The sequence below is a fragment of the Drosophila obscura genome, unplaced genomic scaffold (assembly GCF_018151105.1).
Source record: "Drosophila obscura isolate BZ-5 IFL unplaced genomic scaffold, ASM1815110v1 contig_186, whole genome shotgun sequence".
Lineage (NCBI taxonomy): Eukaryota > Metazoa > Arthropoda > Insecta > Diptera > Drosophilidae > Drosophila > Drosophila obscura.
Genome location: NW_024542774.1, coordinates 8799046 through 8812869, shown reverse-complemented (window position 1 = coordinate 8812869; position 13824 = coordinate 8799046). Strand labels below are relative to the sequence as shown.

Here is a 13824-nt window from a genome sequence, read left to right as displayed (position 1 = left end):
TCTCTACTAATTATTACGAAATGCCATGCTGAGGCTGCTGAGGCTGCCAGCGACGCAGGAAATGTGCTCCAGGTCTGTTATAATTATTTTATGCGACATAATTGCCACAACCGCTGGCATCTCTCCGAATGGGAACGAGCACATCTCTCGGCTGCAGGTGCGTTCCAGCGTTTTTGGGTTAGGGGCCTCCGTCAGACAAAGGCGAACCACCGACCCAAAGGTGGGGGGGAGCCATCATCCATTTATGAAGTAACTTTCTAATTCGAGATTAGCATAATAAAACATATACTACGAATGTAGTTCTCCCAGCAGGCCTTTGCTGTTTCGGGTCTCGGCCTGTCTTGTCAGTTAGGCGGCAAAGGTTCCTCTCTATTCAGTTCATCGTAGCTTGTTCTATTGTAAACACATACAGCAGCAAACACTAACAGCAAAAGTAAAAAAACAACACAAAACAAAACTACACTGACAAAAACAGACACAATCGGGAACGTACCACAGAATAATCTCGGGCGTTAATCATGGGGCACCAGGGAAGTGTTGCATGCAGTGGCAGTGGCATCTCGTACGTGCAGTGCCAGAATCTCAAGTACAACGTCATCATTCTGGGCTGGCTGGGCGTGATCGTATCGTCCGTGACCCTGGGCAGCTCCATGGTGACCCTCCACATGCATCCGGATATCGGACTGCTGCTCAAGCAAGGGCTCTTCAGCTTGGCCGCGGACAACGAGCAGCAGTTTCTGATGAATCGTGAGTGGAACTGAGCCCTTTCTAGATCATGATCGTACCCCCATTTCCATTTCCGGTTGCACGTGTTGCAGTGTTGACCATCTTTAGCTCTGTCGCATATGGACTGTCGTTGATCAACGCGGCCGTCAGCTTACTGCTGCTAATTGGCGTGGCTCGGGTAAGAGGAAACAACAACGCAATCCATTGCTTAAATCCGACTGACTGACTGTCTCATCTAAGGACACGAGCTGGCTGATGTATCCCTGGCTGATATTCCATGGAGTGATTTATGGGTTTGGCCTTTATCTGGGTGTCTTCTATGCCACCGTGGGCCTCTTCATTGATCTGTCCAGTTTCCTGATGTGCCTCTTGGTATTCACCCTTGTGCTGGGTAAGCTCCTCTCGGAGAGAATATATCACTTACCTGAACTCAACTCAACTAATTGTGATACTCCCCAAGTGATCTTTTACAAGATCTATCACGAGGTCTTCACCCTATTCCGAGTGATGGGGGAGCAATCGAAGCATGCCACTCTTGGCGGAGTCTGCTGTAAGGATGCCGAGTATGGAGTTCCCTGTCAACAGGTCTACGTGCCCCTCAAACAGTAGCTGCATAAACAAATTACATTCCAATACAATAAATTTCGACTGAATTTCCATTTTGTTGTAGGTATAATTTATTTACACACGAAATGTAGTAGTTCATAAATAGTATTAAAATTACATAACAGCGCATATGACTACGTAAATTAAGCATTAATTATAATTAGTTTGGGGCTCTGCAACAATATCGCACGGGTGCGCACGGGTATCTTGCAGATACATCCATTTCTATCTGCTAAATTGTACTGCGCTAATTTGTTCAATTACATTTAATGTTTTAATTCGTTTGTTGTGTATTCATAAATAGGGCTTTAGCATTGAATCAGAATTCAGTATTCGGTAAGCAGAATGAAGTGAATTATGTACAAAAAAAGCAGGCACCAGGCGCGGTGCGATTGCGAATGCGATGAGAATAATTTAATAGTAGATCAGATGTTCATCGTGAGGCCAACGACATAGGATACCCAGTCGACGGTCTTGCTCACGCTGTGGTAGATCCCTGGCTGGCCACGGGACGCACACGAGTACCCAGCCGAGACGACACCTGCAGGATGGAGATGCGAATTGAGTATATGGAGATGCAGGAAGCTCCCGTGCAGGGATTGGTACTCACCAATTAAGTACCAACGTCCGTTCTTGTCGTGCATCAGCGGTCCACCCGAGTCGCCCTGGCACGAGTCCTTGCCGCCGTTGCGGTAGCCCGCGCAGAGCATCTCCTGATAGATGACCACATTGATGCCGTTCTGCCGGTGCCAGCGCTCGCAGATGCGGTTCTCGATCACCGGAACATCGACGGCCTGCAGCGTCTTGGGACGCAGCCGGGAGCCCGGATTCAGGGCACCCCAGCCGGCAGCCCAGCCGAATTTGCCCAGAAAGTCCTCGTTCTTCTCGGGCAGGCAGATGGGGGCTGTAGGACGGGAGGATAGTTAGCATGCGGATGGAGTCTATTGCAGGGCAGCTCAATGGGGCACTTACCTATGTGTGGCATGAAGTGCACAGTCCTCTCCAGCGTCAGCACGGATATGTCAAAGCGATCCGCCTGCGGCGTGAACTTGAAGTACGGATGCACATCGATCCGGCGAACACCGAAGGTATAAGCCGGCAGTGGTTCCACGGCCGAGTTGATCACGTAGTCGCCGAGCGTGACGTGCACCTGCCGGGGCGTGGCCCGAGCCACACAATGCCCGGCGGTGACCACATGACGCCGCGAGACCAGCGATCCTCCGCATCTGCAAAAGGGGGAAGAGCATATTCCACTCAGTAATGAAGCTGCTGGCATCTTCTTTGGTTGCTTACCTGGAGGATCCAATGCGTATGTAGGCCTGCCAGGGGAAGGAGCCGAAGCCCGCATCATCGCCACCCACAATGCGACGCTGTGCGGTCTGCTTGGCCAGCGAGATGCCGCAACCTGGAATGGCAAGCAAAAGCGGAGAACGTATTCAGTTTGGTGCAGATCTCAGGGATCCCTCGGATCGGAAGGACACTCGTGTATGGGGGGATTAGTGAAGCATTAAACAGGGTGACCACAAAGCAAGCAAGCAATTAGGCAAACAAAACAACAGCAACAACAGCAACAACACAACAATGAAAGCATCGCGATGGAACCTGCCACTGCCGGGTGGGTATGGGGTCTGGGTCTTAGGGGGGTCTGTCTCCGCTTTCTAGTCGCATCGCAGTACCGTCCAACTCAGACTCGGACGTTTGGGGGTTTTGGGGTTCGTTTGAGAGTGAGGCGAGTGAGTGTCTACGAGTGTCTTGCACATGGAGCGTAATGCCGTTAAGCTATGTGTAATATGGCTTAATTATCATTAGCGTGCTGTGGTAATTAACATGCTCATGCCTGGCAATTAAACTCTATATCTTTCATTCCAGCCTTTCTTTCTGCCTCCTCCAGAGCGGTGCCTCGCTTCGGTATTGCATACATCCACGAGTACTCGTGGATCTCTGGGGTGTATTGCAGCTTAATTGGGCGCTGAAACCCAGCCAAGAGAGTGTAACTATAACAAATACTTAAATGTACGAATTACGAGTGCATAACTACATAATATATACTTTACTTTACTTAATGAAGATGAGCGATAAACAAAACAAAACAAAACAAAACGAACTACAAAATATTTATCTATACATAAAATACGTAAATTTGTTATTAGTTTTTCTTTTTTTCGTGGCATGCAAATTAGTTCTCAACTAATTCGCTGAACCGATTTTTGGGTGGTGGAGTGGGGTGGGGTTGGGGTAGGGTTTTAGTGTGTGCACGTGCTGGGAGTTGATTTGGTTTTGGTTTTTGGTTCGAGCTGAGGCTGCCACACTCACTGGGTTCGTTGTTGACCGGTCCATAGTTCTTTTGCGGCAGATCTGTGAGATCTACGGTATTGCCCGCATAGTCCGAGCTGCGCAGATTGGCCGACTTGGCCGTGCGGTGGCAACAGCCGCGCAGCACTCCATTGCAGGTGCCCTGAATGAGGCCGCCGGACAGCCAGCAGCCCAAAAAGAACTCACATGTGCCGCCACGGTTCTGGCACTCCATGTCCGTTGTGATGTCGACTGTCGAATGGTAATCATTGGAATCGGTATCTGTATCTGTATGGGTATGGGTTTGGGTTTGTTCTTCTTGTGTGTGTGTGTGTGTGTGTATGGAGCAGGTGTGTGTGTGGGGTTGCAGCAGTGACAGCAGCAGCAGCAGTTGCGACTCTAACTTATTGCCCTACCGAACGCAGGGATGGGGGTTTCCGCTTGGATTGGGTGCTGGGATCTCGGAGCTGGTTGGGGGGGTCTGGGTTGGACTTACCTTTCTCCTTGAACGTGCTCGCCGACTGCGGACTGCTGGTGGCCTCCGAGGCGTTGTCCAGCTCCTGCAGACTGTAATCGTTGCGCACATCCTGCACGGCGGACAGTTCGTTGATGCCAAAGTTCTGATCCCTATAGGGAAACAGAAGACATCGCTCAGAAATAGATCTATAGGGTCATTCTGTTCCTGCCACTCACCTGAAGGCGAGATTGTCGCTAAAGTAAACTCCTGTGCCGGAGGGGCCGCTGCTGCTCGCCGGCCCACTGACCCCAGTGGTGCCCACGTTGTCGTTGGAGGGGAATACCACGCGTGGGCTGCGGGATGACTTGTACGGATAGTAGCGACTCTTGCGGGAGCCCTGGTAGTCGCTGGGTCCCACGTACTCCTGGAAGTTCTTCTGTGGCCCAAACTGGCGGACGGGTGCGGGAGGCCCCGTCCGGAATTCAGTTTCTCCAAAGTAGAAGCCACGCTGCGGGCGCTGCGGCAGGGCCGTGATGGGTCCGTTGATGTCCCCAAACTTGGTCACATCATCCCGATAGAGCTTGAGGCCGTGGGGCTTGGAGTTGCTCGCCAAACCCGGAAACTCGAAGCTCGAGGGCGACACGTCCGAGTCGAAGTACAGCTGGCGTGTGTGGCGCGTCTCGTGCGACTCGTACTGGGTGGGCGTGGGCGCGGCATCCTCGCTGTATGGCTGCGGCTCGAATCCCGTTGCACTGGTATCCCCGAAGATGGGGTTGTCCTCGCGATAGGACTGCGGATGGAAGGGGCTCGCGGGCTTGAGGCTGTAGCTGGGAAACTGGAAGCCCACGCGGCGACTGGTATTCTCCGGCTCCGCGTACTCCAGCTTGTCCGTGGAGCTGGCAGAGGCCACCAGATCACTGCGTTCCGTTCGCTCTGGGTCTAGTTCCAGCGGCTGCTGCTCCGGACTGCCCTGAGTGGCCAATTCCGCTCCAAACTGATGGGCCACAGCGGCTACGCCATCTGCTGGCGGTCCCAGCGAGGAGAGCGTGGCATTTCGGCTAGGCCGCAGCTGAAGGAGGGCTCCAGCCGACTGCGGATCCGTTGCCGTCTGCAGTGGGATGTACATGTAGTTGCGCTGCCTGCCCTGCCGCGTCACGTTCTCGGGCATCGTGGGCACCAGTTGCTTTGGTATCGTGATCAGTTCGCCTTGAGGCAGCTCCACCGAGGGCGCCGGAATGATTTCGACGGCGGCATCCGAACGGCGTTGGGCTGCTGCGGCGGCCGCTTGCCCGCCCGATTGGCGGGCTGTGCGATAGGAACCAAAGGACTGCACAATTGTGCCGTCACTGCGCTGGCGCACATCCTTGAAGCTGATGTCGTCCTGCTGGCTGAAGCGCTGGAAGGGCGCGTACAGATTGCGGGCCGTGGGCGCCAGTGTGGCGGTGGCATAGGGCGAGGAGGATGTGGCTGCCGCCGCCTGCCATGGCAGCAATTGATGTCCCGTCAGCAGTTGACCTGTGGACACTGTGGTGGGTGTGGCCGCCTCAACACTGAGGGAGCAGAGGCAGCACCAGCAGAGGGCAAACAGTTGGATTAGGCTCCATCTCCAGGTGCAGATGCGGCTGCGGCTGTTGCTTGTGTGGAGCTCGTTGCTGTTGTCGGTCACTAACATCTTACATCGAGCAGGATGAGCGTTGGTTATTGCAGTTGCTGTTGCTGTTGATGTTGATGTTGCTGCTGCAGTTGCTTTGGTGGTAATGACACTGCCTCCAATTAAGGTGCAGCCGCGCCACTTCCTGCTTGTCGTCGTCGGAATAGTTGCTGCCTGAACTTGAACGCCGTCCAAGCCAAGTGTCCGTCCGTGGCGCCTTTCCTATGCTTCGCTGAGTTGCTGCTGCTGCTGCTGTCAGCTGCGTGCCGCGTTCATTGATCTCCCCACTGGTTTTTTGGTCTTGCTCTTGCTCTTGGTCTTGGACTTTGTTTTGGCTTTGGGGATTTTCAAGCTCGACTCCTATCTCTATCTCTTGGTCTGGCTCCACGTCTCTGTTACAATTCAGTGGGATTTGCGGATTTGTGTGTGTGTTTGTGTGTGTGTGTTTCTGTGTGCCTGCCTCGGATAGCTCGTGTGGCAAGTTTCGTTTTGATGGCTGAATTGGTCCGGGTGCTGTTGCTGGTGCGGGTATGGTGCGGGTACGGGCTCGGGTACGGGTGTTGGGTGTTGGATTGCTGGTTGTTGGATGTTTGTCCAGCGGTTATTGGACTCCTTGCGTGTGTGTGTGTGAGTGTGTGTGCTGCTCCAATGGCAATTATGGCAATTGCTGTTGACGCTTTAACAGCGACTTTTCAAGCGGTTTCGTGTGGTTGCATGCATCGCATCGGGCTATTTGGCTGGCGACATCCACATAGACATCCACGAAGAGTTTCGGCCACAAATTACTTCCTTAATTGCCTGCGGCAGATAAACGAAAGATATAATAAGAGAAGAACGGGTTTTAGTTTTCCTTTGTACTCGAATATTTTGGCAATTAACTCTACTCCGATGATGTGGGCGCATGGGTGTGTTGTTGTTGTGTTGCATGCAACGCACGCCCATCACCGACGACCATCATCGTAAAACTCATAAATGCCCAAATGAGCTTTCATCTGGCAGCTATGTCTGATCTCCGCTTTGCGCATTAAATTCCCATTAATCGCGCAACAAATTAATTTTAAATCATCAATTTACGCTTCAACTTGCAACGGTGCAGCGATGCAACGGTGCAGCGGCAACTGCAACACGCGTTTCCTCGGTCGCTCAGCTGGGTTTTTGGTAAAGTAAACGAGTTGCTGGCTGGGCTGCCGAGATAAAAGCATCTGGGAAAACTGGAAAAACCATACACCAGCAGCTGGAAATTCGCAGCGTTTTTTTAATTTCACTTTTTATATTTTGTTTAGTGTTTTCTGTGTTTTTTTTAACGTTTAACGATAGAAGGAAATGAATGAATGTGATTGTAAAAAGTGCAATAAAAGCCCAACCGACTTGTAGGTAGTTCAGTACCCTATGCCCACACACAGGGCATATTAGTTGAGGATAATGTGTAATTGGAAATAATCACCTACATATATTCTTCAAGGCATTTATGTGTCTGTGTTTTCCATCTACCGACAAGAATTGCTATAGATTTATATGTTTCAACATATACCATAAATAAATATAGCCCCACACATAAATAAGTTATCAATTTATCCAAGAAGAAGGAAGGGTATTCCATAGTCAGCTTCTGGCTGGCGCTTCCCTTCTGCAGAGGCTAGTCAGCAGCGCGCTCTGAAAGTAAGAGTTTGCGAGCTTTTTTTCGCTCAGCTGCGCTGCTCTCAGCTGCATTCGCAATCGCAGTCGCAGTCGATGTGGACGTCGCTGCTGGCGTATTTTCACTTTCATTTCGAGTTCAAGCACCACTGCGCTGCTGCTGCGCTGTTGCGGCATTGCTTCGCTTCCTTTTCGGTTGATTTGTGCGGGCGCGCAAACTTGACATTTTGAACTTGATTTGCGGCTTCGGAGAAAGAGGCCGGGGACAGTAGTTCCATAGGGAGGTTTGCTTCCTGGTCCATGCTAACCGAATCGTGACGTGACTCTGCGGCATGGCATAGAGCATCGAGCATCGACAGCCGTGGCAGATGGTTTTGCATAACATTTAACACATTTTGCGGGCATTTTGTTTTGTGGATGGAGGGATGTTGATTATGAAATAAATTTTTTTTTGGCGGCTCAACTGGTTTTGCTAGTTGGTATTTTAGCTCTTTCCCCTGCACAACTAACTCCCCTGAATGATGCAACGTGTTGCAGAAATTTAATTTACATATTTTTAATTTTGTCGTGGCAGTGTTGGAAAGTAGTCGGTCGCAGGCAGAGCTTATCCATCCTCGAGAGATTACATAAACGCTTTTTTCGTGGACAGCTGCAGCTATCCCTATCCCTACCCCCACCACCGCCACCAGCACGATCATCGTCATGATCATTATCCCCATCCCCATCACCATCACCATCAACCATCTGCATGAAAAGCTGCAGCACAGCAGCTGCCACAATACTTGCGCATGCGTGCAGCTCCCATTGCAACGGCCTTGAGTGAAGGACGCCGGAAACTGGCTTTGGCTTTTGCTTTTGCTGCATTCACTTTCCGCTTATCTTTTGTGCTGCTCTTTCTTTCTTTTTGTCTTTCTTTTGTCCACTCTCTTTCTCTGGCTGCCGCTTCTTTCACACTTCCAATTCCCCCCCTCACCACATGCCACGCACAATTTACAATCATTTTGCTGACTGGCCGGCCTGGCCTGGCCTTTCAGTTTATTTGTTTTAATTAACAATACTTTTCCAGGGCTTTGCTTCTGCTTCTCCTCTTTTTCGGGGCACGGCACGGCACCCCTCCTCTCCTCTCCTCTCCTCACCGCTGTGCCAGGCACCCGCCCGCAACATGATTACTTTTGTTTTAGTTATTTTAGTTTTTGTGTATTTTTTGTATTTTGTGGCAGTGAAAGTTTTTATTTTCTGCTGCAAAACAATGCGTCGTTCATTTCGTTTCGTTTTCGTTTTCATTTCGCTGTAAACAAGCGATTTTGTTGCTCTTTCTGCTCGTAATTGAGATAAATGCATTTTAAATGCGCAACCCCAGCTGCAGCAGTAGCAGCAGCAGCACCGACTGGTTGCGTATGCAGATGCGATACTGAGTGCCTGCCTGCCTCATTGGACATGGACTTCTTCGCATCAGAGTTGATTGTGCGTCACAAATTCCGAGAAACTTTTCTCTCTTTGGTTCACGCATAATTCAAAGCAATTCCCGCTCCTTCGCCACAATAGAAAACTAGACAAATTCGAGAAGACAATGCCAAATGCGCGAAATGACAATGGCACGGGGCACGGGGACACGGGGCATGAGGCAACACACAAAAGCTCAGCCAAAAGTTGTCATTTTCGTTGTCTCTCGTTTGTTGCTTGCTGATGAGCTGCGCATAAAATGAATGCGAGACAAGGAAATTTTATATGCATTTTGTTGAATCGGGGGGAAAAGTGCTTAAATTATGGAGGAGACCCCAGACGAGACCCAGGCATGAAAAATAAATTAAAGAAATGGCTGACAAAAGAAAGAAGCACCCAATGACAGCTTAAATTTAATTTATGTTTGAAGTGGATGGCAACAGCAGCGATAAATGAGCTACAGCTACAGCTTAAGATCTCTTTCTCTCCAACAGGAGACAACACACAAAAACGCCAAACGAAACAAAAGACAGGAGAACATTAGGGTGCAAGCTTATCGTCAGAAAAGAAGCAGCGGCAAAACGATAGATAAAATATATAAAGAGCTGCCTCGACAGATCGTTTATGAAAATGGTAAAAGAAAAGAAAACATTTGTTGCCGCAAAGCACTTTTGTTGTTTTAAATGTTTTCCCTTTCTATCAAATATTTCCCTCCCCCGCCGTCAATAGTTATGCGGCGGGTATTTCCCCAACTTTTACCCTAACCATAGTATTTTTCATTTATTTATTTCATGGCAGTTGAGTCGAACAATCAAGAGACAATCAACTTAAGCACTCCTCACTCCACTCCACTTCCCCACACCCACTGCCACTTTCGATGGTTGTCTCTTCTTTGGCAAACTTGAATTAAAATAGATTTGCTCAATTATTTTGAATTGCTACCAATTGAATTTACCAATTGTTTGCATTGTTTGCACAAGCCAAAAGGTTAAAGCCATTTGACTTTCCCACAAGCAGCACCACCACGTCCAGCCCCACCAACAACCCACCAAGTGGGTCAAACAGCTGCGCTCGTCTTGGCCTGGCCAAATTAAATGAAAATTGGTGTCATGCCATGCCATTGGCACATTTTGTCCAGCCAAAAAACGAACGAGAAACAACAAATAAAACAAAAAAACCAGAAAAACCGAAAACGAAAACAAACGAAATTTATTAGAGGCGACGCAAACGCAACGCGATGAAAGCCCCGCCAAGGTGTTGTTGGGTAAGGTAAGTGCCGTTGTAAGAGGGAGGGCTGCGGTCAGCAAGGTGCGTTGCCACAGCACAGCACAGCACACCCGCCCGACCACATAATCAATACTCGTATCTGGCAACCGAAAGAAGGCAACTGTGACGTCTGCTGTGGCGAGGACTGTGCTAATTAGCATTCATCGTACAAGGCTGCTGCGCAATTGTTACGAATGTGTTAAGTCAACGCCGGCGGCGGCAGTCGGGTGTTAAGAAGTGGCAGTGGCACTGCCAGACTATCGGACATGGCAACAAAAACAAAAGTCGCTTCATTTGTATATGAAGCATGGCATGCAAATCGTATTGATGGGGCTGATGATGATGATTATGCAATTAGCGTCACACTCACACTCTCGCAACACAAACGGCGTATGCGTAATATTAATCAACATGCAGAGAGTGTGGCAACACAACCGATTCTAGCCGGTAGCCGCTAGTCGCAAGTCGCTAGTCGTCACAGAGAGATATGGGAAAACCCCGAACCGGAATTGGAGTCGGAATAACAAACGACTCAAGACACGAACTTGAGGCAACCAACAGATGAACCCAAAGATAAATGTTGGCCCGATAATTAGGTGATCCGCATAGCCAGTAGCCATTGTAGTCACCTCCTCCGACCCGCCCACAAACTAGCTGCCAATTAACCAAAAACAAATAATTAAACAAAACAACCTCAATACATAATCATCGATTGGAGTTGAACCCCATACCCCATACCCATACGCAGACCCAAAAGAGGAAAAACGCTTAAAAAGAGCAACAACAAAAAATTGAGAAATCATTTGCATATGGCGAGTATTTCGATTGACTTACATAAGCACGAGCCAGGAAAAAGACAAAAAGGGGGCAGAAACGAAAGAAAGAAAGAAGAAGAAAAATAAGATTTACATAAAGCATTAAAAAAGAAAATAAAAGCATGGCAAACGGAGCTAACAAATCCATGGCCACGGTCACAATTTGGCGGAACTTGTTTTCCGAACAGCAGATCGTATATCTTGGATTTTATTACATGATGAGAAAAGGGTCAGATCTCAGTCTCCAAAAACCGACAAAACCCAAAAAAAAAAAAACAAACCGGATTTGAGGCTACAGCAGCAGCTCCTCAAAATTAAGTAATTTGTGTCAGTCCCGAAAGAAAGTTCTCAACCGTAATAAATATATGGCACCTACTATATCTACATATATGTATGTATACTTGTATGTATATATCACATGCTCCAGAGAGCAGCCCAAGCAATACGAGTTTCTCCGCTTATGCAATACTTCGTAAGCCAGCCCTAAATTGAAAAAGCAAAATAAAATAAAACCATTTCAGGAAAACGAAAAAAAAGAGTCAAGAGATGTTACAAAAAAATAAAAAATAAACGAAAAAAAAGTAGACGGCTTCGGCGTTCGGGCTTGCTGATAATGAAGTTCATGTCATACCTATACTACACACACACAGCGATAAATATCTTATATATGTATGTAGTATATATATTGTGTAGTCGAGACAAGACGTCGACGGAGCCATAAAAACGTTGCCAAATAATTTGTGGCTCAAGCTGCAGTTAACTAAATTGGGGTTAAGTTGCCCCAATGCGTCGCTTCTCTTTTTCTCTCTCTCTCTCTCTTTCTCTTTCTGCACATCTCTCCATTGTTTTGTCTCTTTGCCCATTTCGTTTGCCCTTCTTTCACGCACTTTTATTGTCCGACTATTTATGTTTTCCGGTTAGTTGTTTCCTTCGTTTTTTGCATTTCGTTTGCTTTTATTTACTTTATTGGCGACTTGACATGGTTTTTTGTTTTAAGGCAGCCTATTTATTATTCAAAGTCTGTTTGGTACTGCTTATATAATAATTATCACGTTGTTAATTTGGAAATAGATTGAATAATTCGTTTGCATTGCAATATTGTTGAAAATGTGACTTTTAATTTTGTTATTGGGTCACAAGCTCAAAATGGGAATCTTTCCTTGGGATCTCTGTGCTAAGTAAACGATAATTTTAAAAACATATTCCCTTGAACTCAAACAAGTGTTGTTTTCTTGGCTTAGTGAGAAATCGCAAATCAAACAAATGCATTAAAAGCCTTAATGGAACTTTTCGTTTCATCTGCAGGGGCAGTAATTCAAAGAAATTTACCAATTCGCTTAAAAAATTCCTCTATTAAACAGTCATTGAAATATTTGCATACCACATATCCTGCCTGGCCCCTGCCCGACAAGAGGACAGCCCTGGCAAATTGACTCGAGCGGATTATGTGTCTAGGCATGTGGCAAGCATTCAATTGCAAATACTTTCCACATTTTGCAAGAGACCCCCCTGACCACGCCATGAGCCCGTGTCTGGGTTTGCGTTTTATGCATCTACTGGTACAAGTATTTGCACCCGAATGGGGTATATTGTGGGTATACGAAACGATAGTATATGGTAAGATTTATTAGATAATGACGCTTTACTTTTGCACCATAAATAGTTTCTTTTTCTGCGGTTCGTGCGCGATGCGAATGTTGCAATGTGCAAATGATTTAATCGCCTGCCAGCAGCGGTAGGTGTTGCCGCATAAGTGTCGATTTGATTTAATGTGAATTATATGAAACTTTATTAGTTTATCTATTTCGATCTCGATCTCTGACTATCTTTGGTTGCTGACTTACCTTTGAGTATGGGTGTAGATCGGCGTAGTATTAATCCAATTTGAAGATGATTTCTTAATGGTATTTGTTTGGGTTTTGGCCACAGTGGAACGACTGTGCAGAAGGAGAGAGAGAAATTGCATTAGGATCCAGATTACAAATTGCTTGCAATTTACGTTTGCTATTTGCTGTTATTTCTGTTATTTCTGTTTTTTTTTTTTTCTTTGCACTTTTGTTTATTGTTTTGCTGCGTTTTGTTTGGTTGGATTTGCTTTTGCTCTGCCTTTGCGTTGCCTTGCGAAAAATAATAATAATAAAAGCAAAAACGCTTTTTGCTGCTGGCTGATCGGATCAGCAAACAAGCAGAAATATTGTTCAAAGTCGCTCGCTGCCAGCAATTCCGACTGCGACTCGGACTCGGACTCCGACTCTGACTCCAATTGCAAAATCAAATCACTTTCACTGTCAGGCGGAGATCGAAGGAGAGTGGAGAGCGGAGAGAGAAGAGAGGGGGAAATTGCAGGCGAATGCAAGCTACATATATCCAATCCGTAGCACTCACACTTGCACCAACACTATAGTGCTATTGCGCTCTAAGTTGCCAACTCTTTTACTCCTAATATCTCCTATCATTTGGGGCAGCTTAATTTGCGGTTTGTTGTCGCCTCAAGTCCTGCGTCTTATCTTATCACACACACACAGTCACTCATGCACTTACAGCCAACGAACGAGGCTCGTTTGAATCGGTAACTACGAACGCGAGCCGAACTGAGCTAGAGCTGAACACGACCTTCTTGAGCGGAGTCTCAAAGAAGTCTGAACTGAAGCGCAGGCGCCGAGCGACAGTAAGCTTAGCTTGCTGAGCTTTGCCAGCTGCTGCGCAGTCGCCGATTCAGCGGCTCTTTCTCTCGTTGTTGTTGCTGTTGCTACTGTTTTTGTTGCTGAAGCATGTCTTCCTACTCCTCTGCGCTTTTTTCGGCAGTGGCTGTGTAGAGTGCGTTTGCACGAAAAATCAAAGCAAAGCAGAGCTTGGAAAACAGCTGTCCGTTCGGCTTCGGCTCTCCACCTTTGTCTCCCATCACCGATTAGGCAACAATAAATGCACAGACA

General features: G+C 47.6%; 2 protein-coding genes across 3 annotated transcripts; one reads left to right on the top strand and one right to left on the bottom strand.

Annotated features, from left to right (window-relative positions):
* Positions 1-383: 383 nt before the first annotated feature.
* On the top strand, positions 384-1385 carry LOC111081537. The gene is made up of 4 exons (XM_022377622.2): positions 384-747; positions 819-904; positions 967-1117; positions 1187-1385. Exons 1-4 carry the CDS (start codon positions 519-521, stop codon positions 1333-1335), a joined length of 615 nt encoding a protein of 204 aa, XP_022233314.2. The 5' UTR covers positions 384-518; the 3' UTR covers positions 1336-1385.
* Positions 1222-13518, bottom strand: LOC111081536 (serine proteinase stubble). Of its 2 annotated transcripts, XM_022377620.2 has the most exons (9): positions 13433-13518; positions 12736-12828; positions 4318-6530; positions 4121-4251; positions 3646-3876; positions 2626-2737; positions 2305-2558; positions 1943-2236; positions 1222-1873 (listed from the first exon to the last, which is right to left on the bottom strand). In XM_022377620.2, the coding sequence occupies exons 3-9, from the start codon at positions 5751-5753 to the stop codon at positions 1758-1760; spliced, it is 2574 nt and encodes an 857-aa protein (XP_022233312.2). In that variant the 5' UTR covers positions 5754-6530; positions 12736-12828; positions 13433-13518; the 3' UTR covers positions 1222-1757. The 2 variants fall into 2 exon arrangements, with proteins under 2 accessions (XP_022233312.2, XP_022233313.2); XM_022377621.2 differs by lacking the exon at positions 3646-3876 and having other exon boundaries at positions 1377-1873.
* Positions 13519-13824: the final 306 nt, after the last annotated feature.